The 24,836-nt window shown below is 58.3% G+C and overlaps 11 protein-coding genes across 11 annotated transcripts; 6 read left to right on the top strand and 5 right to left on the bottom strand.

Annotated features, from left to right (window-relative positions):
- Positions 1-29: 29 nt before the first annotated feature.
- OGG1 (8-oxoguanine glycosylase ogg1) lies at positions 30-1,393 on the bottom strand (the record flags this gene model as incomplete). The annotated part of the gene is made up of 3 exons (XM_066779555.1): positions 30-406; positions 467-1,245; positions 1,299-1,393. The coding sequence occupies 3 exons, from the start codon at positions 1,391-1,393 to the stop codon at positions 30-32; spliced, it is 1,251 nt and encodes a 416-aa protein (XP_066630359.1).
- Positions 1,394-2,056: 663 nt separating this feature from the next.
- Positions 2,057-3,960, top strand: SLS55_008140 (uncharacterized protein; the record flags this gene model as incomplete). The annotated part of the gene is made up of 3 exons (XM_066779554.1): positions 2,057-2,072; positions 2,170-3,696; positions 3,722-3,960. The coding sequence occupies 3 exons, from the start codon at positions 2,057-2,059 to the stop codon at positions 3,958-3,960; spliced, it is 1,782 nt and encodes a 593-aa protein (XP_066630358.1).
- Positions 3,961-4,554: 594 nt separating this feature from the next.
- Positions 4,555-6,112, top strand: SLS55_008139 (uncharacterized protein; the record flags this gene model as incomplete). The annotated part of the gene is made up of 4 exons (XM_066779553.1): positions 4,555-4,562; positions 4,702-4,836; positions 4,920-5,455; positions 5,535-6,112. The coding sequence occupies 4 exons, from the start codon at positions 4,555-4,557 to the stop codon at positions 6,110-6,112; spliced, it is 1,257 nt and encodes a 418-aa protein (XP_066630357.1).
- Positions 6,113-6,831: 719 nt separating this feature from the next.
- SEC9 (Protein transport protein S9 plasma membrane t-SNARE) lies at positions 6,832-8,372 on the top strand (the record flags this gene model as incomplete). The annotated part of the gene is made up of 5 exons (XM_066779552.1): positions 6,832-7,369; positions 7,484-7,588; positions 7,671-7,773; positions 7,843-8,215; positions 8,313-8,372. 5 exons carry the CDS (start codon positions 6,832-6,834, stop codon positions 8,370-8,372), a joined length of 1,179 nt encoding a protein of 392 aa, XP_066630356.1.
- An 864-nt stretch (positions 8,373-9,236) lies between these two features.
- On the bottom strand, positions 9,237-12,584 carry SEC10 (Exocyst complex component 5; the record flags this gene model as incomplete). The annotated part of the gene is made up of 6 exons (XM_066779551.1): positions 9,237-10,062; positions 10,113-10,777; positions 10,828-11,002; positions 11,053-11,180; positions 11,233-12,045; positions 12,096-12,584. The coding sequence occupies 6 exons, from the start codon at positions 12,582-12,584 to the stop codon at positions 9,237-9,239; spliced, it is 3,096 nt and encodes a 1,031-aa protein (XP_066630355.1).
- Positions 12,585-12,911: 327 nt separating this feature from the next.
- SLS55_008136 (uncharacterized protein) lies at positions 12,912-13,910 on the top strand (the record flags this gene model as incomplete). The annotated part of the gene is made up of 2 exons (XM_066779550.1): positions 12,912-13,428; positions 13,480-13,910. 2 exons carry the CDS (start codon positions 12,912-12,914, stop codon positions 13,908-13,910), a joined length of 948 nt encoding a protein of 315 aa, XP_066630354.1.
- Positions 13,911-14,420: 510 nt separating this feature from the next.
- Positions 14,421-16,507, bottom strand: SLS55_008135 (uncharacterized protein; the record flags this gene model as incomplete). Its single annotated transcript, XM_066779549.1, has 10 exons — positions 14,421-15,170; positions 15,239-15,401; positions 15,461-15,527; positions 15,579-15,752; positions 15,801-15,877; positions 15,925-16,004; positions 16,059-16,162; positions 16,213-16,246; positions 16,297-16,333; positions 16,404-16,507. The coding sequence occupies 10 exons, from the start codon at positions 16,505-16,507 to the stop codon at positions 14,421-14,423; spliced, it is 1,590 nt and encodes a 529-aa protein (XP_066630353.1).
- A 1,503-nt stretch (positions 16,508-18,010) lies between these two features.
- Positions 18,011-19,142, top strand: SLS55_008134 (uncharacterized protein; the record flags this gene model as incomplete). The annotated part of the gene is made up of 3 exons (XM_066779548.1): positions 18,011-18,146; positions 18,229-18,248; positions 18,339-19,142. 3 exons carry the CDS (start codon positions 18,011-18,013, stop codon positions 19,140-19,142), a joined length of 960 nt encoding a protein of 319 aa, XP_066630352.1.
- A 350-nt stretch (positions 19,143-19,492) lies between these two features.
- On the bottom strand, positions 19,493-21,235 carry SLS55_008133 (uncharacterized protein; the record flags this gene model as incomplete). The annotated part of the gene is made up of 1 exon (XM_066779547.1): positions 19,493-21,235. One exon carries the CDS (start codon positions 21,233-21,235, stop codon positions 19,493-19,495), a length of 1,743 nt encoding a protein of 580 aa, XP_066630351.1.
- A 235-nt stretch (positions 21,236-21,470) lies between these two features.
- On the top strand, positions 21,471-22,007 carry SLS55_008132 (uncharacterized protein; the record flags this gene model as incomplete). The annotated part of the gene is made up of 1 exon (XM_066779546.1): positions 21,471-22,007. The coding sequence occupies one exon, from the start codon at positions 21,471-21,473 to the stop codon at positions 22,005-22,007; it is 537 nt and encodes a 178-aa protein (XP_066630350.1).
- Positions 22,008-22,902: 895 nt separating this feature from the next.
- SLS55_008131 (uncharacterized protein) lies at positions 22,903-23,590 on the bottom strand (the record flags this gene model as incomplete). Its single annotated transcript, XM_066779545.1, has 2 exons — positions 22,903-23,044; positions 23,187-23,590. The coding sequence occupies 2 exons, from the start codon at positions 23,588-23,590 to the stop codon at positions 22,903-22,905; spliced, it is 546 nt and encodes a 181-aa protein (XP_066630349.1).
- Positions 23,591-24,836: the final 1,246 nt, after the last annotated feature.

Below are 24,836 nucleotides of genomic sequence, written 5' to 3'. Positions count from 1 at the left end.
CTCACGTGTCATGCGCCCATCCATACAAATCAATACTCTCGCGAGCTTCTTGTCGTTCTCCTGACCCTCTTAGTCTCCTTCTCTTTCACCTCGAGAACAGAGCGCTCCTCTTCGGGCTCTCTCTTCACCCTTTTCTTGACCGCCTTCTTCTCTATCGTCGTTTCCTCGACAGTCGACCCTTCTGGATCAGGCTTGAGCACCGCCTTCTCATCCTTCGTCTCAACCTTTGCCACAAGGCGTTCCGAGAAAGCCTTCAGATCAGCCGTGAACAGCACCGAGTGGGCCCAACCCGCTTCTTTACCCCAAAGGCTGCGAAATTTATTTGCAACTGCGTCATAGGTGGCCTTGGTCAGACTGCTGTGCTTCCCTTTCCCGAAACGGTAGTCACGCTGTGCGATCTGCCACACTAAATTGATGTCAGTCATGCACAACCGCCTGCAGCTTTGCATACGTGTGCAACACTTACCGTGAGTATCAACCGGCACAGCTTCTCCCCACCCGAGACCCATAAGGCAGACGCAATCGGCTACCTTCGGTCCCACACCTTGAAGGGCAAGCAGCTGCTCGTGAGCGGACCTGTAGCCCTCGCGGCCACTCTCCACGAATCCTCCGGCCGGACTGGCTTCGGCGCCTAATACTGGACTCTCGGGATTCCTGAGGCCGTCCAGCCAGCCGTCCTCCTTTTCTGTTATCATGGCTGCTGTCTGATACAGGTACTTGGCCCGGTATCCGAATCCTAGCTGTCTTAGTTCTTGCTCGACTTTCGAGTCTGTCAACGCAGATGCTGGAGGGAAATCGTGGAACGCTTGCGACCCTATGTGTCCGATGAGCGGACCGTAATTTGTGCACAGCTTCTCCACCATCTGCGAGATCCTAGCAATATTGTTATTGCTGCTGCAAATGAACCCAACCAGCGATTCCCACGCATCCTGCTTCAAGATACGGACTCCGGTGAACTTGGGAGCTTTCTTCCTGAAATTGGCATCCGCTGCTGCCCATTCCTCGTATAGTTGGGCTAGGTTCGGCTTCAGATTGAAGTAGTGCTGAACAAGTTCCAGGGTGTCGTCCTCGGTTGGGACCGGCGACTCGGTTGTGGAGGGCACAGTGGAGGCCGGAGGGGTCAAAGGTGCTTTTGATTTCTCAGGGAATATAGCGCGATAGTGTAGGTACTCGGGATCTTGCCGCAACGAGAGGATTCGGCCATGAAGGGCGCAGGACCATTCGTCCTCGGCGGACTTCCGCCATCTACCGGCGTAACTTGTCAGCGCAATACTGCAAACGGAGGCCACGTAACTAACCTAAAGGACTGACCGCAGCGCAAGGTGGTATTGATACATAGTTCAGTGAGACTTATGGGCAAACGCTGCCATTCGGTGATGCGCAAGTTGCCCATTGTTTTTTTGCAGCGATGCAGGGCGCACGCGAGAAGCAGCGGATGAGCACCTTGGACTGCAATCAACCAAGAAGGAACTCGGCTGCAATCAGGGAATCGCCTCAAAGAAACCAAGATGAGGGGCGCGAAATCGTCAGCAGTCCAGATGTGGGAAGTACGCGGAGAAGGCGACCTAGAGAAGACGCGACGGCGTGCGCCACTTGACGCGATTTCGGTGCCCGCGGAATTACGCGCACGCGTTCGGACAGTGACAATGGCTCCCAGCGAAGACTGATAGACATATCTCGAGTGATGGATCTTACCTAGGCCACATTGAGATCCGACCGAGTATAGACATATTGTGCTTTGAAGCTAGTACGGACCTCTGCGAAAAGCGCGGTCGCGGTGAGGCAGGGACGGGCGCGCGTGTGTTAGCAGTCACGAGTGCGGGCAGTAAAGTGGAGGCAGCATCATGGTTGGCTGCCCGCGCGAGCAAGAGGTTAGCGTCGGTTAGTTTCTTGAGCCTCGCCCAGCCAGCATCTTCACTGCTGTCCAGCTCCACAACCTTGCGATCAACCTCGCCCACCAACCGTCCCCTCGACTGTCGCACGCGCTTCCACAGCTCGGCGGCCCACCAATCGCGCTACTAATCGCCGTCTACGCCTTTGCGCACTTCCGCCGACCATGAACGGCGACAGAGGTGCGTCCGATTCAGCTCCGTTCTTCATCTACTCGAGATACTAACTCCACTAACTCAGATGGTGGCCGGTCGCGCGACCATTATGTAAGCTAGCAAGAACCTCCTGATGCCAGCCGCAACGTACTGACAACCCCACTGTCCAAGTCTTCGCGTGGAGACCGTGGCGAGGACCGCCGTGACCGTGACCGCGACCGACGCCGCCGCTCGAGATCTCCGGGCCACCGAGGCTCTCGACGTGATTACGAGGTAGACACCTACTCCTCTAGCCGTGACTACAGGGAGCGGGAGCGTGAAGACCGTTACGCGGGGAGGGACAGGCACCGCGATGATCGCTGGGACAGAGACCGTGGATCGCGCAGGGAAAGACGGGACGACGAAGAGAGGCCGTCGCGCCGGGACCGCGACCTGTTTGACGACCGTGGAGGACGTGGCAGGAGAGAAAGAGATGAATTCGGCGGCCGAGGAGGCCGTGGTGGCGGCGGTGGTGGTGAAGGCGGCGGTAGGAGGAGGAGTGCCTCGCCGCCGCCCAAGAAGCGGGAACCCACACCGGACCTCACCGATATTACTCCCATCACAGAGCGGCAGAGGCGCATGACGCAGTGGGATATCAAGCCGCCGGGTTATGAGAATGTGACCGCGGAGCAGGCTAAGCTGTCGGGCATGTTCCCCCTGCCGGGTGCACCCCGCCAGCAGCCTATGGATCCCAGTCGCTTGCAGGCTTTCATGAACCAGCCAGCCGGCTCGGCAAGCGCTTCTGCTCTCAAGCCATCAAACTCACGGCAAGCAAAGCGCCTTTTCGTGTACAACTTCCCGACCTCCGCCACCGATGACACCATCCAGGACTTCTTCAACCTCCAGCTCAACCACCTCAATGTCATTTCCAGCTCTGACCCCTGCATTTCGGTTCAAATCTCCAAGGACCGCACTTTTGCTCTTTGCGAGTTCAAGACGCCGGAAGATACTACGATGGCGCTGGCTTTGGATGGCCAATCGATGGAACCGGAAGACGCGTCCAATGGAGCTAGCAATGGAGCTCCAACGGGTCTCCAAATCTCTCGCCCGAAGGATTACATTGTTCCCGCGCAGAGCGAGGACCCTGAGTACCAGGAGGGCGTCGTGTCGGACAAGGTCAAGGATGGCCCGCACAAGATTTCCATCTCGCAGATTCCGATCTACCTCACGGAAGAGCAGGTGACGGAGCTACTTACCTCCTTCGGCGAGCTCAAGGCTTTCGTGCTGGCTAAGGATACTGGCACTGAACAGTCGAAGGTAAACCCCAAGTCATTGGACGCGTCCTCAATTTACTGTGCTGACGACGTGAAACAGGGAATTGCGTTCTGCGAGTACGTTGATACAAGTGCGACCGACATTGCAGTGGAAGGCCTGAACGGCATGGAGATTGCTGCAGACAGTTTGAAGGTCAAGAAGGCATGTGTTGGCATTCAGCAGGCTTCCGGGCTGGAAATGGGCGTCAACGCGATGTCCATGCTTGCGGGCACATCCTCGAGTGATGCTGAGCAAGGCCGTGTCTTGATGCTCCTCAACATGGTAACGCCAGAAGAGTTGATGGATCCCCAGGAATATGAAGGCGAGTCTGTCCCAGCGCAGTTGTTTCCGACGAGCGGTTACCCCTCTAACAGACCATACAGAGATCCACGAGGATGTGCACGAGGAATGCAGCAAGTACGGCCATGTCGTAGACCTCAAGATCCCCAGGCCCCAGCCGCCCAAGGAAAACAAGGGTGTGGGAAAGATCTTCGTCAAGTACGACACGCCCGAGTCGGCGCAGAAGGCTTTACGTGCTTTGGCCGGACGCAAATTCGCGGATCGTACGGTCGTGGTCACCTTCTTCGGCGAGGTAAGCGTGTTCCCGGACGATGTTGCGTAAGACGGGATGCTAATTGGGGAAATAGGAGTACTTCGACGTCGATGCTTGGTAAAGCGGAAGCGCACGTGCGCTGACGAAGCCAGCCCGGCGTGCGGTCGTTGTTCATTGCGTGTTTGGCTTCTAGCAGATTGATTCCACGGCATTCGAGGGGTTTGGGATATAGGTAGCCTCGTGGGAGCGATTTCGAATGTAATTCTAGCGGAGCTTGGGTAGCTGGTGACTAAAAAAGCATGAGGCCTCGGGGCGCGCACTAGGTGGAGGGCCGGAAGCTGGAAAAATACAAGCGGCTGGCGCCTGCACGGCAGACGGGCAATTTGAAACCGCGTCAAATTGAGCACGCTCATGTAGATCGGTATACCCCGCGTGCCGTAAATAAATGGGGACATCAAGGCGGGCGATTTGATTGACGAAGAGTCGTCATTCGACCATCTCGCTTACACGACGCCTCGACGGCGTTGCTAACCCCAAACCTGCGGCTGTCTTGAGGCACCCGGGTTCTCTTATTATGCGGGATTGTCGCGTGCTCCCCAGCATGATATCACCGAATGGCTCTCGGCTGGACCACCTGCTCCGCCAGCCCGCACCGCCTGTATCATGTCGTCGTTGGCCAGCAGCCCGCTCTCGCTCGAAGAGCTGAGCCCGATCAGCAGGCGATCTCGTAAGTCGAACACAGACCGGCGCCCGTCGCGGAGTTGGCGAGCTCGTCGGCCGGCCACACTGACATGACGCAGGCCGCCGCAGCTCGACCGTCCTCAATCCGCGCTTCTACGTCGACAACTCGATATGGCAGGACGCGCCTGTCCTGATGGGCACGACCAAGTTCGAGCCGCTGCCAGATGCGCGCAACATCATGGTCACCGGGGGCGCGGGCTTCATGTACGCCGCCACCCCGCAGCCGAAAGCGCGCGCGCCGTGCAACGCCGTGGTTCCTGAGAGAGCTTTGCTGACAGAGTCGGCAGCGCGTGCTGGTTCGTCCGCCATCTGACGTTGACGTACCCTGACAAGTACCGGGTCTACTCGTTTGACAAGCTGGACTACTGTGCCTCGCTCAACAACACGCGCATCCTCGACACCGCGCCCAACTTCACCTTCGTCCAGGGCGACATCACCTCGCCCGCCGACGTGCGCCGCTGCCTCCGCACGCACGACATCGACACAATCGTCCACTTCGCCGCGCAGTCGCACGTCGACCTGAGCTTCGGGAACTCGTACCAGTTCACCAACACCAACGTCTACGGCACGCACGTCTTGCTCGAGAGCGCGAAGGCGCATGGAGTCAAGAAGTTCATCCACATCTCTACCGACGAGGTGTACGGCGAGGTGGAGGAAAATGGCGACGATCTGGGCGAAACCAGCCTGCTCGCACCCACAAACCCATACTCGGCCAGCAAGGCAGCAGCGGAGATGATGGTGAATGCGTACTGGAAGAGCTTCAAGCTGCCGGTCATCATCGTCCGCGCGAACAACGTGTACGGGCCGCATCAGTTCCCAGAAAGTAAGGACAGGGCACCCTTCCACTCCACAACGCACAGATCAAGCCGGGGAAGCGATGCTGATCACGACTCACACCACAGAGATCATTCCCAAGTTCGCGATGCTGCTGCACCGCGGCCGCAAGCTGCTTCTGCACGGCGACGGCACCCCCACGCGCCGATACCTGTACGCGGGCGACATCACCGACGCGCTCGACACCATCTTTCACAAGGGCGCAGTAGGTCAAATATACAACATCGCGTCCAAGGATGAGGTGTCGAACATGGAACTCTGCCGCCGGCTCTTGAAGTTGTACGGGCTCCCGGCCAGGACGCCAGAGGAGTTCAAGCGGTGGGTTGTACACACCGAGGACCGGCCGTTCAACGATCACCGGTACGCCACCGACGGCACAAAGCTGGCGAAGCTCGGGTGGCGACAGCAGACGAGCTTCGATGAGGGGCTTCGCATCACGGTGGACTGGTACCGGCGCTTCGGCGAGGTGTGGTGGGGGGACATTAGCCGTATCCTGACGCCTTTTCCCGTGGTCGAAGGAAACGAGATCTTCACGCAGGAGGAGCACGACGCTCTAGACGAGGGCACGCAGACGTCGGAGGAAGAGGAATACGTGTGGAATGACAGGGCTCTGTACCATTTGCAGGCGTCAGGAGGCACGGTGTGACTGAACACTTTAGAAGCCAGCATCTGCATTCTAGAGGCCGGCACGCGAGAGTGGAGCATGAATTGCGGAAGACAGCTAGTTAGATTGATTAGATACCAGACAATGCTTTTCCCTTTTTTCTTTTTTTCCGGCAGCTCATCATGCGGCTCCCTGGCGCACGCATTCGTTGGTGCACGTCTCTCGCGGGAAGAATAACAGAGGGGCCCGTCAGGGCATAGTCAGGGCCAGGTCAGGCGCCAAGGCCGCGTTTCGGTGGCGGGGAGCGGATGCGGAGCAGCGGTCGGGCGGGTAAGAGCTGCGCACCTGCAGCTGGCGCGCGGCGGCGACCTTGGGCCGCGAGATACGGGGCCGGGGGGCGTTTCATGCACTGCCTCAGACAACGTACGAAGCGCCGCAGTCAGCCCTCCCTCTCTTTCATAACCCTCCCCTTCCTCTTGTCTTCCTCGCAAGCCAGAATACCCAGCCGCTGCTGCCTAGTCCAGGAATTGCATTGCAGCGCCCAGAGACAATTCGCACGAGGCTTTCGCGCGGAAATCCCTCGTTTCCCCCTCCATATTCGGGAGCCTAAGCAAGCTACGCAGGACCCTTAGACTATCTCCCCTATTAAAGCCATATTAAACCGCGTACCCCTCCAAACAACGCGACCGGAACAAAAAGAACGCACCCAACACAACACCACCGGCCAATCCTCATAGAACCACCCAACCCATAAAAAAAACATGGGTCTTTTCAGCAAGAAAGACAAGTCCGGCTCGGACGCCGCCAGCGACGCCGACCGCAAGGCCCTCTTCGGCGGCGGCAGCAAGAAGGGCTCGCCCGCACCCTCAGCCTCCAACCCCTACGCCCAACCTCCGCCCGGCGGCGCCGCCCCTCCCCCTTACTCCGGCGGCGGCATGAGCGACCGCGCCCGCGCCGAGAAGACCCCCGTTCCGCAGGGCGGCTACAGCGGCGGCGGCGCCTACGGCGGCAGCGGCGCCTACGGACAGGACAGATACGGCGGCGGTGGTGGTGGCACCGCGAGCAGATACGGCGCCGGCGGATACGGTGGCATGGGCGACTCAGATGCAGGCAGACAGGAGCTGTTCGGCAACGCCGCGCAGAGGACGCAGCAACCAGGCGGCGCGCCGTCGCCTGGTGGCACCATGGGAGGAGGAGGGGCGGGCAGCGCCGCGTATGGCTCGTATGCGGATAGGCAGCTGACGCAGGAGGAAGAGGAAGAGGAGGATGTGCAGGCGGCGAAGCAGCAGATTAGGTTCAGTGAGTTGCCACTCTTGCCTCCCTCTCCCCCTCCACCCCGTGGGGATGGTCTGGAAGGAGTTGAGGAGAGGAAAATGGATCCGAGGACGTTTCCGATACTAACAAACTGAACAGTGAAGCAGCAGGATGTCTCCTCGACGAGGAACGCGCTCCGCTTGGCGGCTCAGGCTGAAGAGACGGGTCGGGATACTTTGGGACGGTTGGGCGCGCAGGGAGAGAGTAAGTCCTTACCCTCGCAGGACACCTTGAGTGCTGCACGACGGCGATTGGAGTGCATGGGAGCTCACGCTTCTGGCACTAGGAATCCACAACACGGAGAAGAACCTCGATCTCGCGGAGAACCAGAACAGGCTTGCCGAGGAGAAGGCGCGCGAGCTTAAGACGCTGAACAAGTCCATGTTTGCGTAAGTGCTTCCAGCGAGCTCTCACAGGTACAGTTGACATTGGCTGACTCTTTCCACGACGGGGCACAGCATGCATGTCTCCAACCCCTTCACCGCGTCTAAGCGCCGCGAGCAACGCGACCAGAACATCATCGACACGCACCGCAAGGAGAAGCAGCAGCGCGAGGATACTCGCTCGGCAGCGTACGACTCGGCGCAACGCCAGCAGCAGGTGGCCAAGGACGTCAACCGCCCCGGTTTCGGCGGCAACAAGCAGGCTAGCCTGGCTGAACGCTCCAAGTACCAGTTCGAGGCCGATTCGGAGGATGACGACATGGAGGACGAGATTGACTCCAACCTTGACGCCCTGCACGGCGCCGCCGGCCGCCTCAAGAACCTGGCCTCGGCCATGGGCACCGAGGTCGACACGCAGAACCAGCACATCTCCCGCATCACGAACAAGGTGAGTCAAGACCGCGCTTCCCTCTTATTCTCCCCCGTTTTGCGTCACGCGCTCTCTCGCACTGAGTTACTTTCATGGCTGACGCTCCACCTTCCAGACCGATCGTGTCGACGAGCAGATCGTCATGAACCGCTCGCGTCTGGACCGCATCAAATAAGCGCGGACAGCGTGAGACACCTCGCACACTGGATCCGTTGCCTTTGTACATACATGCGTCTTGACTGAAAACAAAAGTCACCAAGAACAAACACCAAAAAAAATGGGCAACGAATGCGGGAGGAACCGGGTCGGGTTACTCAGAAACTGGGAGGGATACAGACTCTGCTGTTCTCTCTTTCTCTCTTCCTACAGAGTTCCGGGGGAACGTGGCGTTTTTGGGATACATTTTGTCTTCTTTTTTTGGTGCTAAATGGCATGACATTCACCTTTGCTTGATGCGTCACATACATGCATAATGCAATACCGTTATGGAGGGAACTTTTCTCCTTATGTCTCAGTTTGACTCCGTTGCTGCTTGACAGGTGGGGAATAAAATTGGTCTAACCTCTCTTCCACCTTCTCTCCTCCCTCTTGGTTTGTTCCATTTCGAAGGCTTGCAAGTAATCCCCAGAGGTACGAAGTGTCAACCATGGTTCCCCGAGACGTTACTGAACGGGTAAATAGTGCGAGAACCCCGAAAGAAGACTTTTGCGTTACTAAGATGATATTTCATGGCCTGCAAGTCTGTTGAAAATGAGGAGTGCAAGATTAACGCAACAACACATGAGATATCTGATATCATCGCGTCGAAGTGGAACTATGAAAAAGGAGCATGCCAATGCGTCGACCGGGCTTGTCCCAAGAAACCCGTAGAACAGAATCAAAGAAAACGCCTCTCTGTGCTCCCCCGAATTCCCAATCCCTCTCGCCTATGCTTGTGAAGGTTATGTGAGGATACTGTGCAACCGCAACAAAACGGAAAGATGCCGCAGATAAGAACAGATAAGATATAGAAACGCCCGCCCACCCATGCCTTTTCGTTTTAAAGACCAGCCAGCACCGCCTGCACTCCGACACTGCTCGCGTCCTCTCTGTTGCGCACAAAGGTTCTGAGAGCTTCTCTCTCCCCGCCGTTGACGCCACGCAGCCTCTCGCGCAGTGCCTCGGGCCCGATGACGAACAAGTTCGCCACCTCAACCAGGATATCCATGCCATTCTTCTCAAATCCACCTCCGTTCGAGCCGGCGTTCTGCTGGTTGTTGTCCGTGGACCCGCGCTTGCCGGACGCATCGGAGGTGGAGCTACCCGACGTTGGCCATCCACGCACGAGCTCGGCGTACTTGGTCGCATCCTTGGATACGACCAGGCCACCAGTAAGTGAGACGGTGAAGCGGCGGAAGTGATCGAGCAACTGGCCGCGCAACCCGAGGGCAACCTCGCTCAGGAAGAGGCCAAGGGCGGGCTGTGACAATGTGGCGGTGGCTTGGGTGGCCACCCTGTCAAGGAAACGCGTCACCGCCAGGCACGTCGGCGTCTCGGCACCCAGCGACACCAGGTCCTCGTCACGGGGGCGGAAATCTTGCTTTTTCTGGCCCTGTAGGAGCTTGGCTGCCCAAGAAAGAGACACATCAATCGTCTTTTGGAGGATGGTGCTTATCTTATTTTCGAGGTTTGTGATGGTCGTATTCGTGGTTTTCTCAATCTCGCGGCGGGTTATTAGAGATGGTGCTGCAAGGGGAAGGAGGACTGTGTTGATGGACATCTGCAAGAGATGAAGGATACCGATCGCAGTGCGAAGAGAGTAGAGGTAAGAGATATCCGGAGGGTTGTTCTTGACGTTCTCTTGAGAGGTAGCCAATTCGGCAGCCCTGGAATGCCATTAGCGTTTGCGAGAAGAGAAACACTGCATCAAACCTACGCGTCCAATGCCGTCTCAAGGTAGATCTCGCCGACGTGAGAGAGCAGGAGCCCAAGCATGGCTTGAACATCTTTAGGTGTTTCGTTGCCGCCGCCCAACTCAAGACCTCTTCCTACCCCTTCGGCCAACCACTTTAGCATGCGCTTGGCATTTGGCAGGCTGAGCTGTCCGTCCTCCTCAGAAACCTCGATCTCCTTGTCGCTGTCTGCTTCCTTGAGGCCGGCAAGCTGAAGCATCATACTTCTTTGCGAAGTTGAAATATCAGAGGATCCCAACCGCTCCATGTAGGCATCCTTTGCAGATGCGAAGAGTTCACGACCTCTCTGACTCAGTGAGCCCAGATACGATGTCGCAATCTTGCGTCTCTTCGACTGGTAAACAGTGAACTTGAAAAGTAGCGACGAGTACAGTTCTTCCAAGTTTTTCTTCTCTCTTTCGATGTAAGAAGACCCGAGGAGGTAGGGGATGAAGAGATCCTCAAGCTGTTGGTCCAGCATTGCCGCAACGTGCGAAGTCACTGGTTCAGGGTGTTCGGTCAAGCCGTGTGATTTAAGATCGTCCACAAGAGAGCCAATGTAGCTTCTCGCAGCTTGCAAAGAGCGGAGGAATGCCAGTGAAGAAATGGAATTTGCCTTGTCAAGCACCATTTCTAACCGGGCTTGGATCTGCATGGAAGGTCAGGTTCGTTGGTTGAATTCAGCAGCAGTACACGTACAGATTGCTGAAAGACGCGCTGCAAGAATCTGATCAAGACCTCGTCGGCGTAAGGGAATGCCTTCTTGATTATGAAGGATTCTTCTTGGACGACAAGCCTGACCTCGTCGACTAGGGATTGGAGACTTGGCTCGACACCTGGAGGTTCCGCATCCGGGTCGGCAAGGCGGTCCCAGCTGTAAGAAAATCAGCAATCGAGCTACAATTTTGGACGACGGAGCAGTACGTTTCACCGTCGCCTGCCACCTCTTCGGTGACCAATTGACTCCTGTCGATGAAGAACTGATGCTGGTTGACGAACAGTCCCATTACACTTGCACCGTCATTGAAATCGCGTAACGCAGCAGCGCATTCCTTTCAGATGGATTAGTGAAAGTCGTCGTGAATGGGGACAGACCGGTCTCACCCTCATGCCCTCAAAGTTCTGCCTCCGGTAGAAATCATCGAACTGCTTCAACAGATCCTTTTCCAGCATTTCCAGGAACTTCTCAATTATCTCCCTCGTGTTGTGCTTCTTGGCCGGAGCGCCATTCTGCCCGTTGGCACCGTCTGCTCCGTTTGTCCTGGGAACATTTACTTGGCCATACTCCGGATCCAGCCTGTGACTGAGACGGAGCAGCTGTCTGGCAATGTGTGCACATCGGACCTTTCCGTCTCCGCCTCCAAGCCTCCTAACGTCTTCCAGTGATGACAGGTCTCCACGTTCGCTGACTTCCATCCAGCACTGAATGAGGAATTTGGCATCCTGGGCGCGTTGTCTCTGTCGGTCCAGCTCCTCCAGCCGTTCTCCAATCCGGACAGCAATGTTGCCGCCGCTCTCGCTATCCACGCTGCCACTGACGCCTCCATTGAGCGACTCGTCCAGCCTGTTGAACTGCTCAATGGATTCCTCCAGCTTTATGCCCAGCGATTCGTTCTTCTGGGCGTGCTGTGCCTCGGCGCGGCGTACAGAGCCGGAAAGTTCGTTCTCCTGGAGCTCAAGGTCCTCGGATAGCGTGCCTAGTCGAATCAAGGCATGCTCGAATGTGCGGATCAAGGGCTTCGGGTCAAAGGCCACCTGGCGGGCAGGGTTTCCGGAGCGACGGCTGACGGGGACGGCGGAGTCGGAGAGGGTCTCGATGAAGTCCTTGACGATGAAGTCCTGGCTTTTGAAAGTGTCGAGGGAGAACTCGGGGCCGCGATAGGAGACAGCGCGCGAGGTGCGGGTGGACACGACCGACTTGGCGTCGGAGGCGGGACCAACCATGGCGATCACCAGCCGCTGCCGACAACACGCTGGTAGGAGAGACCGGACGAGGCGCGGCGGCGGGCTTCTCGCAGCTCCTCAATGGCCTGCTGCTCGCGGATGGTGTAGCGGTGCTCCTCGGCGGCGCGCAGGTCCTCGTAGGAGCGGAAGGGGAAGTACTGCTGGTAGGGCACGCCGGGGGGCGGATCGTCGTGCAGGCCCTCCTCGTGCTCGGAGGGGGTGACGCAGCGGATGCTCTGGTAGCCGGGCGGGGTCTGGCGGGGCGGCGGAAGCGGCTCGTCGCGGTGGTGGTGGAGGGCGCTGGCGTAGCGGGCGTCGGGCTCGGGGTCGGCAGGTGTGGCGGAGGCAGGCTTCTGGTCAGTGCTCGAGTCGTGGGTGGCGTGGACGAAGACGGCGTGCAGCAGGCCCTTGAGCTTGTGCACAAAGCGCACGAGCTCGGTGCGGGGGTGCAGGTCGCGCAGTTTCTGACGCAGACGCTGCACCGGGCGTTTCTTGCTGCGCGGAGGGGGCATGCGAAGGAAGGAAGGGAGCTGGAGCGGCGAAGGTCTGGACGGCCATCCATGTCGGCCAAGTTAAGCTCGCGTGTTGAGCCACAGGCCACATCATAGCCGTGCGTCGCGTAGGGCTGCCGCAGCCCGGCTGCCCTCCCGCGCCGAGCCTTCTGCGCCTGCACACTGACGACGCCTCAACACTTTCATGCGCGCCTATATATTGTTTGTCCGTGGCGTGACCCGCGCGCCCTGATGCACAGACACTGATCTTCCCGCGCCCATCTCCGCTCTCCTGCTTCCAGCCCCCGCGACCTTTCCCGTCTCCATCTCCACGCCCACGCCGCAACCATGGTCGGCCTCCGCGAATCAGCTGCCCTCCGGAACGCGTCCCACCCCGATGGCCGCCCGCTGAGCCCCCGCGAGCGCGAGGCTCTCCTCAAGCCGTATCTTCCCTCCAATCCCGCGACCGCGAATCCCGCCGCCGAGCCCAAGCCCGCCCGCCGTCCGTCACAAAAGGGTCAGCGCAAGAAGCCCATGCGCCACTTTCTCCGCCAACAGCTCTACCTTGCTACGCATCTCACCATCCAAGCCATCTTTTCCCTCTACATCCGCCTGCGAACTGCCTACCATGCCGTCGGTGACCGCATATGGGCCCTCATGTACTACCACCACCGCGCGCCCGAGCTTATCCAGAAGGACACCAAACACCTCGACAAGCTGCCCCAGCACTTGAGTATCGTCCTGGACTTCAACGACCATGAGCAGCGCGGCGCAGGGCTGGAGGGCTTGGTAGACGACATCAGCGAGGTTGCTTCCTGGTGTGCTAGCGCCGGCATTCCCGCGCTGAGCGTCTACGAGAAGACGGGTATGTACGCCGCGGCGCATGGTTGAGACTTCTCTAAGCTTCCCGCGACAGGCATCCTGAAGAACTACCTCCCGGCCACCCACCGCGCAATCTCTCAGAGGCTGGAGTCCTACTTTGGCGCTGAGAAGAAGCCCACACTCTCCCTCCGCGCTCCGAACCTTCCGTCTTTCAGCCCCCCTGCAACGCCCCCCGAACCTGTCGCCGGGTCGGCTAATGACGCTAATGGCCGTGCTCCTCTCCCGCATTTGACGATCCTCCTTCTCAGCGCCGAGGATGGACGCAGCACTCTTGTGGATTTGACGAAGACGCTTACGGAGATGTCGCAGCGCAACAAGCTCGCGCCGTCTGATATTTCCATGGAGCTGATTGATGCTGAGATCACGGAAAGTGTCATGGGTGAGCCGGACCTGCTGATATTATTTGGTCCGAGAGTCGAGCTCAAGGGCTATCCGCCGTGGCAAATCCGCTTGACGGAGATTTAGTAAGTTTGGTCAGGACCCGCCAGCTCTGGCTACGACTAACATCATTTAGCCACACTCCAGACACCTCGAGTGTCAGCTACCAGACGTTTTTACGCGGGTTGCATAAGTTTGCGAAGGCTCAGATGCGGCTCGGTAGGTAGATTCGCAAGCAAGGCTACGGAATGCCTGTCCATTTTTGGTCTCCTTTCACACAAAAGCAAGCAAGACTGCACCCATGTTTCAATAGAAGTGTTCCTGGCGTTGGTGCTGGGTTACTCCCGGTCAAGTAACTGTTGTACAACAGATTCTTTTCAATTTTTTTTTAACAAGCATTGTATCTTCTGATAGATACCCTGAATTCCTTCTTCAAGGGAGGGTTCAAATAGAGCGAGATACATATCTATTCAAGCGTCTCTTCGAGAAAAATTCCGGCACCATCGTTCACCATATCCTGCAGTCTTTCTCGTAACAAGCAATAAGACTGCATGAGGTGACGTCGAAACGTCCGCCCCACCCACCCCCAACCAACAACTACACCCTCTCCACTCGCTCCACCACAAGCTTGCCCGTCTTCCCCACTTCCATCTCATCCCCATCCCCGCCTTCTCCCCGTCGTCCATCACCATCCAGACGCACCACGGCCTTGCCAAACGCCCTCGTTCCCGTCCCCATCTCAAACAGGGCGTCCAGCTCCTCCAAACTGCGCCCCTTCATCTCCGGCACGAACAACCAGCACAGCGCCGTCACAACGACGGCAGTGCTGCCGTACAGGAAGCCGACGCGCGCGCCCAGGCCGGCGTAATCCGCATTGACGAGGTACGGCACGGTGAAGCTGATGACGAAGGCGCACGCGATGGAGATGGAGTTGGCCAGCATGGCCGTTTTCTCGGCGACGCGGCGCGCGGGCGCCTCGGCCATGGTGATGTAGCTGAGCGGCGCCCACGTCAGGCCGAAGAAGACGCCGAAGAGCATGAGGCCGGCGACGAGCGTGTCCTTTTCTGCCTGGTTCGGTGACGCGACGGTGCCGAGCCCGCCGACGAGGTAGAGGAAGGTGGCTTGGGCGAGGCCGCCGAGGAGAAGCAGCGGCCGCCGGCCGAGTCGGTCGACGATGAGAGAGGCGGTGAGGGCGGTGAAGAATTGGAGCGTCGTGTAGCAGATTCCGAGCGCGAAGGAGTTGGTGTAGCCTTGTTGCTGGTAGAAGAGGACGCCGTATTGTGAGGTGAAGATCTGGCCGGAGAGCTGCTGGGCAAGCATGCCGAGGATTGCGATGCCGGCGCGGCGCTGTTGGGAAGCACTCGTGTCAGTGTCTTGTGTGGTGAGCGGTTGTGGCCGGTTGAAGTGATGCATACCCTATTTGTGCCGGTGAAGACTTCGATCCAGCCACCTTTGCCTTCGTTGGTGCGTGCGTAAAGCATGACGCTAAGCTCCTCGTTGAGGGTTTGTGGATCGGTGTTCTTGCGGAGCTTGCGCAATGCGGTGGATGCGGCCTCCGTGTTGCCGCGGCTTATAAGCCTGTGGGAGAAAATCAGTCATTTGGTGGTCGTTGCCTTTCGTGCAGCCGGTGTGCCTACCATCTCGGTGATTCGACTAGGAAGGGGTACGCTGCGATGAGGATCGTGGGCATCACGAATTGGATTGCTAAAGTACAGTCAGTTCGAGAAACAAGTGATATAAACAGGAACAGCAAACCGAGAGGAATCATCCAGCAAGCATCAGTGTCCAACTGCTTGGTCCCATAGTTGATGAGATTAGCAACTACTTGAGAGAACATGATCTGAATTTGGATCTGGCCTCCAATGAGCCCACGTAGCTCTTGTGGTGCCGTTTCGGCGAGGTATGATGGGATCATCAACATGCAAATGCCTTGTGACGTTAGGTAAAGGGACGATCTGGTTGGAACGTGTGTATTACCTGTCATGAAGTAGCAGGTTATCCGCCCTACTGTGAATTGTGCTGCAGTAGTGGCAGCAATCTGTAGCACAGTGCCACTTCCATATCGTAAGTATAGTGAAAGGTGAGCAAGGGTGAAACTCACATTATGGAGCAGATGGCAATGAACAGCAAACTCTTCTTTCTGCCAAACCGCTCAGCCAAAGGGGCGGCGACCCAAGTTCCCTAGCCCAAAAGTGTTAGGTGTAGGCCAGTACGCAAGGAATTCGGGAGGGCTACAAGGAGCTTTCCAAGATACGGCGTCGAGTTCATGATCGAAGAAAGGTAGGATGGTATGCTACAAGTGCCATCGGCTTCGCACTTTCCGAATCTTTTCTTGAATGCTTTGGTTCGTCAGTCCCTGCGCCTCTTTCCATGAAGGACATTGACTCACGCTCCATGGCCTGGAGACCACTGAAAACGCCAACCTGGAATATGTCAGGTATTGTGGTATGCATCGAAGTCATGTTGAGCGTACATCGTAGCCGAAATTGAACATGGCAGCGCTTGTGTATCTGCAGGCGGGGAAAGGCACAGTCAGGACCCGTAAGTTGGGAGGCTACCGATCCTTCCAGCAAAGCTTACATGGTGACGAAGGCCACAGCAGGCGTGAACAGGGCCATGCGCTGCCTGAAAGACATCGCGCTGGCCTTGTCAGCCGCATTGCGGTCACGGATGCGCGGAGCCATCACAGCGGGCTGAGGAGATGTAGGGACAAGGACGGGGACGCAGAAGAGACAACAGCATTAGGGTTTCGCATGATGACCATCGATTATGTATAAACACAGCATGCTAGCGGAAAAGTGTCCGCCCTGGTCCCAGTTGACGCCGATCTCCTGCAAGCAGCGCGTCGGACGGCTCGAGTTTGAGAGAGATCTAGTCTGGCGTCCGCGACGCTCGGCATTTGGGTATGAGCTTAGGCGACAGATGTCCCGAAGCAGGCGGCCAGGAAGAGTAATGTTTCGAGCAGGTCAGTCCACATCAAGCGCCAGCCCCGGGGCTTGCGGGGAAGCGTGACCGTGCTGCTGCAGCGAAACGCGGAGAACTGGGGCAGCGTGCAAGTCCGGGGGGCCATTCGGGGAAATCTTCGGCGCTACGCAGCAAGGCACAAGCGGACGTCGGCATCGGGCACGGCTAAGTATCATGCAGCAGATGCAGCGCGGGCGTGAGGGGTGGTGGCATCACGCATGGTCGTGGAGCGGAGAGAGCTACGAACGCGCGGGCGGCCTCGACTTACCTAGGTAGTACTCCCCTCTCCGCCGGCGTTTGCCCGGCACCGCGGTCCCTCGGTCGCCGTCGTCGGCGGCCCGGCGTCTCGCTTAGCCTTAGCGTGCCCTGGCTGCGTATAAATTTTCCTCGCACCCGCGCACCCTTCTTTCTTCTTCAGTCGACTTTGTACGTTTTTCCCCCGGGGTAACCCACGAATTTCCACGAGAGCAACCCACTAACAGCTTGTGAACAGACTCATAGAATCATTTCTATAGTAAACGTCTCCTTCTGAGCTCCTTACCAGAGCCACAGAATCTCCAACCTGGCTGATGATTCGTTACCCCGGCGCCCTAGAGTGAAGCCTTGTACTGCGGCTTCGGCTGCAGTGGTGATGATCTCGTCCCTTCCAGATGTCTGACTTCGGTCGGTCTGGCTGGGTGGGTGCTGGTGGTCGTCTGACAGGCTCTGCTTTCTTTGATTTCTTATGGTTGAAATCGAATGCAGAGGGAGTTCGGGGTCTAGGGAGCTATCGTCGTAGGCTTGAAATAGTTGAATCAAATGCGAAATTTTCACTCGAACAATCGTGCTTCCAATACCTCGTGACGCGTCACTCAAGTCCAAAGCATGCGCAGAGCATGCGCGGTCTGCGATGCTCTCGAAGTCCGATTTTGACGCTGAATCGTACATGTGCTGCGAGAGCCTAAATTTCTTTGCTTGAGCGGCCTGCGCGCAAAACTAGCGTCCTGTCAACGCGGGAGTGCCACAGCTAGGTGCTGCGCGCTCCAGAGGTCATCCGAACGTCACGACAGCCACCTGTGGCTTGACCCCGCTATGACGTCCTGAATCGCGTCGATAAAGCTCGCTGGAGCTCCCCCAACATCACTCCCTCAACTTTGCCCAAGACAATCTTGCAGTAACAGGCTGCCGTTAATCTTCTTCGAACTCACTCACATACCGCTTCCGAACTGAACCATCGTTTCACCATGGCGAACGCATCCAGGAAGGAGATCCTCTCAAAGGTCTACAAGATGATCCCGCCCATGCTTGAGAGCTTCCACAAGGGCAAGTCACGGCTGCAACAGCACGTCAATTCCAATATGCTCATACTGACTCTTCCCCGTAGGCCAATTGGGACGTGTGGCCGTCATCGGAGGCAGCGAAGACTACACCGGCGCACCCTACTTCTCCGCTATGGCTTCAGCAAAGCTCGGCGCCGACATGGTACTTTTCACTCCTCCTCCTCCTCCTCCTCCTCCTTCTCGCAGCAAGTTGCACTTTGAACCCTATCTATCGTACTGACACTACCAACAGTCCCATGTCATTTGCGAGCCCGGCGCCGGCGCCGTCATCAAGACCTACTCGCCCAACCTCATGGTGCACCCGTACATGCGGCAAACCAAGAATCTCGCCTCGGGCGAATCCGCAGAAGCCGTCCATGACGAAGTCACTGGCATGCTCTCACGGCTGCACGTCATCGTCGTCGGTCCCGGTCTGGGCCGGGACCGGCTGATGCAGGACACGGCGGCGCGGGTGCTGCGGGAGGCGCGCAGGCAGAACATCCCGTTCGTGCTGGACGCCGACGGCCTGATGATCGCGCAGGAGCAGCCCGAAATCGTCGACGGCTACAAAGAGTGCATCCTCACGCCCAACGTGGTCGAGTTCGGCAGGCTGGCCAAGAGCAAAGGGATCGAGATCGAAGGCGGCGACCCGACGACACTCTGCGAGCGCCTCGCCAAGGCCTTCGGCGGCGTCACCATCATCCAGAAGGGCTCCAAGGACTACATCTCCAACGGCGAGCACACGCTCGTCAGCGACGGCGAGGGCGGCTACAAGCGCTCCGGCGGCCAGGGCGACACCCTCACCGGCAGTCTCGCCACCCTGCTCGCCTACCGCAAGGCCTACCTCGACCGCCTGTGGGACCACGACAACAGCCTCAGCCCGAGCGAGCTGCTGGCCCTGGCCGCGTACGGCGGCAGTGCCATCACCCGCGAGTGCTCGCGGCTGGCGTTCAAGGAAAAGGGCAGGTCGCTGCAGGCGGGCGACCTGACAGAGCACGTGCATGAGGCCTTCGTGAACGTCGTCGGCGAGCCTGGATCGAAGCCTTCTAAGATGTAAGATGTGAGGTTGTAACGGCATAATCAAGGGGTCAGCATAGCGCAAATAGTAATGAGATACACGAATATCATAGCCAAGCAGGAATGTTCCAGCTATCCTCTCCCATCTATTGCTTCTTCATCTGGTGCCCGAAACAAACACACTCTGCCGATCCTGAACTATACACTTGCTCTCTTTTCCTAGGTTCATGTTGCCAGTTGTCGTTGCGGATGTATCCCATAACCATAATACGCCAATCCGATGCCGTCCCGTGCCGTCCCGTCCCGTGCCGTGCCATGCAAAGAAAATAGAAATATTCCCCGAACCAAAAGCCTTCCCCATAGTGAACCTTTTTTTGTGCCCTAACTACTTCACTCTTCGTCGTCGTCATCGCCCAAGCTCGCCTTCTTCAGCTCCAGGTCGCTCTGCAAGCTCCGGAATTTGGCCGCCAGCCTCTGCTTCAGCAGCGGGTTGTTCTGGCGCTCCATCTGCTGCCGCGCGCTCTCGACCTCGCGCTGGAGGTCCGCCACCTCCTCGCGCAGCTGTGCCTTCATCTCCTGCGCTTGCGCCGCGGCCTCGTCGATGTCGTCGTCGTCATCGTCATCCTCGTCGTCATCCTCCTCATCCTGCTCCGTCTCCGGCTCGGCCGATGCCGACGCGCCGGGCGTGGCGACGGGCGTCTCAGCGACGGGCGAGCCGACGATGGTGGCGGCGCCGGCACCGGCGCTGCTGGATGATGGGATGGTGATGGTGGCCGACTCGCCTCCCGCAGAGTTGAGCGCGTGCTGGGCGACGGCGTGGGCGTCAAAGGAGGCGCTGCCCGGCGTGGGGCCCTCGATGCTGGTGATGGGCTGGTCCTCGTCCATGGACATGGCAAGCATGCGCTCCATCTCTTCCGCGTCGACCTCCTCCTCGCCCTCGGCATCGAGGTAGCCTTCGGCGTCCATCAAGTCGCCCATCATGGCGTCTTCATCGCCGACCATCGAGCCGGCCTCGTCGCGTTCCTGGCGGTTCGGGTCGATGAGGTCGTACGAGGCGCTGCCGCCCGCCTTGGATGCTTTGTCGTCCGCCTCCAGCAGGCGCTCGACCTCCTCCTCGACGGCTTCGATTGTGCGTGTGCTGACGCGCTTGCGGAAGCGGCGCTTGCGGACGTAGTGCATCGGGGGCGTCAGGCCGTGGGGATACTGCCATGACTTTTCGTCAACCTCTTTGGGCAAGGGGACGTTCTTGGCCTGCTCCGGAGTGTCGACCTTGGTGTGGACCAGGAGCATCTGGCAAATGTCTGCCGTCTTGTACCAGCCGCTCTTTTTCTCCCAGCTCTTCATGCCCTCGATGATGCACGGGAGGTCCACCATATTTGCCGCATAGTGGTGACCTTGGATTGTGATGCATGCGCGCCGGCCCTCCCTGTCGAAAAAGCGGAAGGCGATGTCCGCGCCGCCCTCCTTTGGAGACAAGCCTACCCTCTTCTCGGCAATCGCCTTTTGCAAGTAGTCGCAATCGGGACCGGGCGCCATACGCAGAACGAATTGCGACTCAGTTACTGGGTCGAGCTCCGCGTCATCCGCCTCGCTGTCGTATCCAACACCGTACTCGCGCTTTGGTATTTGGCCCACATGCTTGACCTTGATCCTTTGAAGCGTCGGCGTCTTCGGGGCGGCTGACTTCAGCTTGATGGAGAGCGAGTGGGTCCGCCCGTGGGCAGGCGGCGCATGGGCTCCGGACGTCTTGAGGGACAGCGTAGGCTTCGACTTTTTCGTCGACGCGGTCGCGCCTCCTGCATCATCTTCGCGCGCACGCTTCTTCGCTGGCTTGGAAGCGGTGGCAGGTCCGGCAGCGGCGGCGCTGCTGGGACCGGCGACAGCTTTCTCCTTCTTGGTATTCTTGCGCTTCTTCTGTTGCTCCGGCGAGGCGGCCGGCTGTCCAGTGGGGCCGGGCAGTTTTGGGGCAGTCTCGGTGACGGGCGTGTTCGCATTGGACTTGGGCTTGAAGCTGAGCTTGAGGCCGCTGCTGGGTGTGGCGGGCGAAGGAGTGGAAGCTTCCGGTTTGGGAGCTCCGAACTTGAGTTTCATAACTGGCGGTTTGGACGGCTTGGGCGGGTTGGAGGACGACATGGTGGTGGGTGCGTTGGTTCCTCGACGAAGATATAGTTGGGCAGTGGCAGGCACTGCGACAGGCGGGCGCGCGGGCGGGTGGTGGAGGGGGCGCGGGCAATGAAAGTGAGGACGCGAAGTGACGTGCCGGAACAGGACGCGCTAAGGCGGACGAGCATTGCCTGGGAATGAACTGACTGACTGCGAGCTTTCCCACCGCCCCCCACGAGCAAACAGCATCCGCATACCACCGGCAATGGCCCAAGAGCTGCACGCCGCCCTCCTCCGCCCGGCAATCCTCCACATCCTGCGCGCCGCCGGCTACCACAGCGCGCGTCCGTCCGTCGTCGATGCCGTGTCCGACGTCGCCGCGCGGTATATGCTGCTGCTGGCCCAGCGCACCGCCTACCACGCCTGGTCGAACCACAACGATGCTGACCCCACTATCTCCGACGTGCGCATGGCTCTGACCGACGCCGGCATGCTAGTTCCATCCATGACGGGCGCCGAGGAGGCTTGGAAAGAGCTCCTGCGCCATCCGCTCGAGGACTTTCCCGAACGCAACGGCTTGCGCCTGAAGGAGCAGCGCCGGCGGGACCTCGAAGACACGGCAGACGTACGCGAATTCATCGACTGGATCACCGGCCCTGCAAACAGGGAGATCATGCGAATTGCTGGCTTGGAGCGAGATGCTGTGCAGGGTGGAAAAGGCCTTGACGCTGCTGCAGACGCGAACGCCGTGAAAGAGGATTATTTGACCTGTAGGCCTACCTTGCTTCTACAGAGGGTATAATTCAGAGACCCGGGGGCTAATCAAATACCAATCCAGCACTCAAGAAAAAGCACAGCAAGACGGGCGAAGAATCGAGATTTCAAGGCACCGTTTTGGGCATCCCTGCTGATGACCGGCCGATTCGAATCGAAGGCGGACCTCCGGAATCCATCCACGACTGGATCCAACAAACGCAAGAGAGGGCTGCCGCTGCGGCGAAGCTAGAAAGCGAAAAGACGGCCAGCAGCAACGGCCTCGAATCCGCACCGAGATCACCACCCACGGAGAAAGAAGATGATGATCCAATGGACGTGGAAAGTTGAAGTTTCACCATTTGGGGTTTCACAAAACATGATATGCATAGCGACGGAGTTTGGAAGGCAACCATCACAGTCGGTGAACTTAACACTGCATCACAAAAGTCAATACCCTGCTCGACGTACCCTGTGGCCTGTTGAGGCCTTTCCACGCGTGCGTCAAGAATCCCGGCAGGAACAGACCCTCATCACAAAGGGTTAGCAAGGGCTGAAAACCCGGTCTGGGAAATTGCAGGAGAGACCCAATATACCTTCTGGCATTTTGGATAGAGAAAACGGGCAGAGGGGAGGTCGACGAAGAGCACGAGCAAGGGAAACTGATCGCTAGAGGGCCAGCTTTGCAGTAGTCGGGAGACGAGGCAAGAGCAGGCTTCAAGACCATGGTACTGTAACCGCCACCGGCAGCTTGACCGTCCACGCAGGACGTTCACGGAATGTCAAGCACAGCATACGTCTAGCCTCAAGACGGGCTAATAAATACCGTCAAATACAATAAACTCATTATCTTTACATGGAGAAAATGACCCTGTGTTTTTTTCCGTTCCCAATCTTTCGTTTTATGACAGCTCACTTCATTACCTCTCGATTACATTCTCCCTTTAGCTTGAAGTGTTCGGGTAGTTGTCCTTGCCCACGGGGTTCGCCGGTCCTCCTGTTTGTCCCAGCACGCCTCCCACATCGACATTGTGCTGTCTCTCCTCCTTGATGGCCTCCCTCATCGGCGCTTGCTCCGCCTTCTTCCTACACATTGCACAACGCGTTAGCCACCCGCTTCTCTTCCCCCAACCAATCAACCAACAACGGAAAGAAGCCTCCTAGGATGGTAGGAAAAAAGACCGGCAATAAGCAAAGAAAAACAATCACGAGGCTGAGAAAAACTCACCTATCCAGATCCGTCTCCAGCCCAGGCTCAGTCCCGCCCGACCCCGTCTTTCCTTGACTCTCAACCGCCGCAGCCACTCGTCCCTCGCCCGGCGCGGCCATCTGCTCCGCGTCCAGCTCGTTGTGGCGGCCGACGTCCTCCTCGCCCAAGCCCTTCGCCTCCTCGCCGGGGCGGCCTGGCGCGCGCACGCCGCGGCCCAGCGACGATGCCGTCGCCTCGTCGGCGCTTGCCGTCTGCTTGGTCGGGATGCGCTGGTCGACGGCGGGGGAATCCGCGTTGGCGCGCGCGGTGGTGCCGGCGGCGGCGCGCTCGGCAGGGTTGTGCGTGGCCGGGTTGCCCGGGGTGGTGTAGGCTTGGTCGAGGGTGGGCTGCGAGGGGCCAGTGGGGTTGAGGTCGTCGGTCATTGTCGCGGGTTTTCTCGTGAGTCGTGTGTGTGGTAGTCGCGGGATAGGTGGGCTCTCTTCAAGATGCTACGGCCAATTGGAGGGCGCAAGTCGATGGTGGATGTGGTCGGGGTGTACGAGGTTGTTCGGTCGAAGAGGGTTGGGAGGAAAAGCTGGAGTCGTTGTCTTGCAGAGCTGGAAGTTCCACTGCTTGGAAAGTGAAGTGATGACCTAGGTATGCAGCGGGTGATGACGTAGGCGGGGCGTAGATACCCCTCCGGTCCACAACCAAATTGGAATGAACGCTAGGTTGATTGGCCGGAACCCGAAACAAGCCCCATTGCTTATCGTAGCTTCGTTTGACATGCGTATTTGTCGTTCGACGGCCATTCCCCTCACGTGGCTCGCTTCCACAAGGTTTGCTCCACGGATTGCTTCCATTGCATACTCATCTACGCGCAAGGTATTGCTCCAACACACGAAATCGTTGACTATCTTCAGGTAGCAACGAATGCCTCTACGGACCGTTTGTACAAATTCAAAAGAAAAGCCGCCGTCTATTAAAGGATAAGGAAAAGAAGTGCCCCTAGAAACTATTCGCCGATGCCATGCTGATGCTCAGGTCTATGCAATTGAAACTCAGAATTCTTTTTTTGGCCCCCGTCTAGACTCCGTACCGCCATGCTCGTTGCTCGAGTATCCAACCCCTCGCCACCCACCCTTCTCAGCCGAACCGAGGAGGTATATCCGTCAAGCTGGTATACACCGGATTGTGCTTGTGCGCGTTGACTTCGTCCACCAGCTTCTTGATGTCCTCCCTCAGCGCGTTGACATTGCGGTCCATGGCTTGCACGAGCCGCTCCAACTCATCTCCCGGGATGGCCAACACACCATCTTCGCGCAGGCGCGCATGGCTTGTAGAATGGCTCTTGACGTGACCCTTTTTGCGGAGAACGTTTCCTCTGCTTCCCATGCCGGCCCCATCACGATCAGCGCTGGCGGGCTGCACAATTTGCTCATTGGGCGGCAGCGTCGGCGACGGGTGCCCGGGGAAGGCGAACATCGGCGGCGGCTGCTGCGCAGAATCATGCTTCGCCTTCACTTCTGGCCTTTCCACCTCCTTCTCCTTCTCCTTCCCTTCCTTCCTGCTGCTGCCCAACCCGATCTTCCTCATCAACGAATCCCTCCTCCGCCTCCCCGTCATCTTCTGCTGCCGCTGCTCCACCCCTCCCGCTTCCACGGCAACAGCCGTCTCTCTCACTCTCTT

This window comes from Diplodia seriata, assembly GCF_021436955.1.
Source record: "Diplodia seriata strain FDS-637 chromosome Unknown scaffold_8, whole genome shotgun sequence".
Lineage (NCBI taxonomy): Eukaryota > Fungi > Ascomycota > Dothideomycetes > Botryosphaeriales > Botryosphaeriaceae > Diplodia > Diplodia seriata.
Note: the sequence above shows the minus strand (reverse complement) of the source record. Positions and strands in the feature narration are given on the sequence as shown.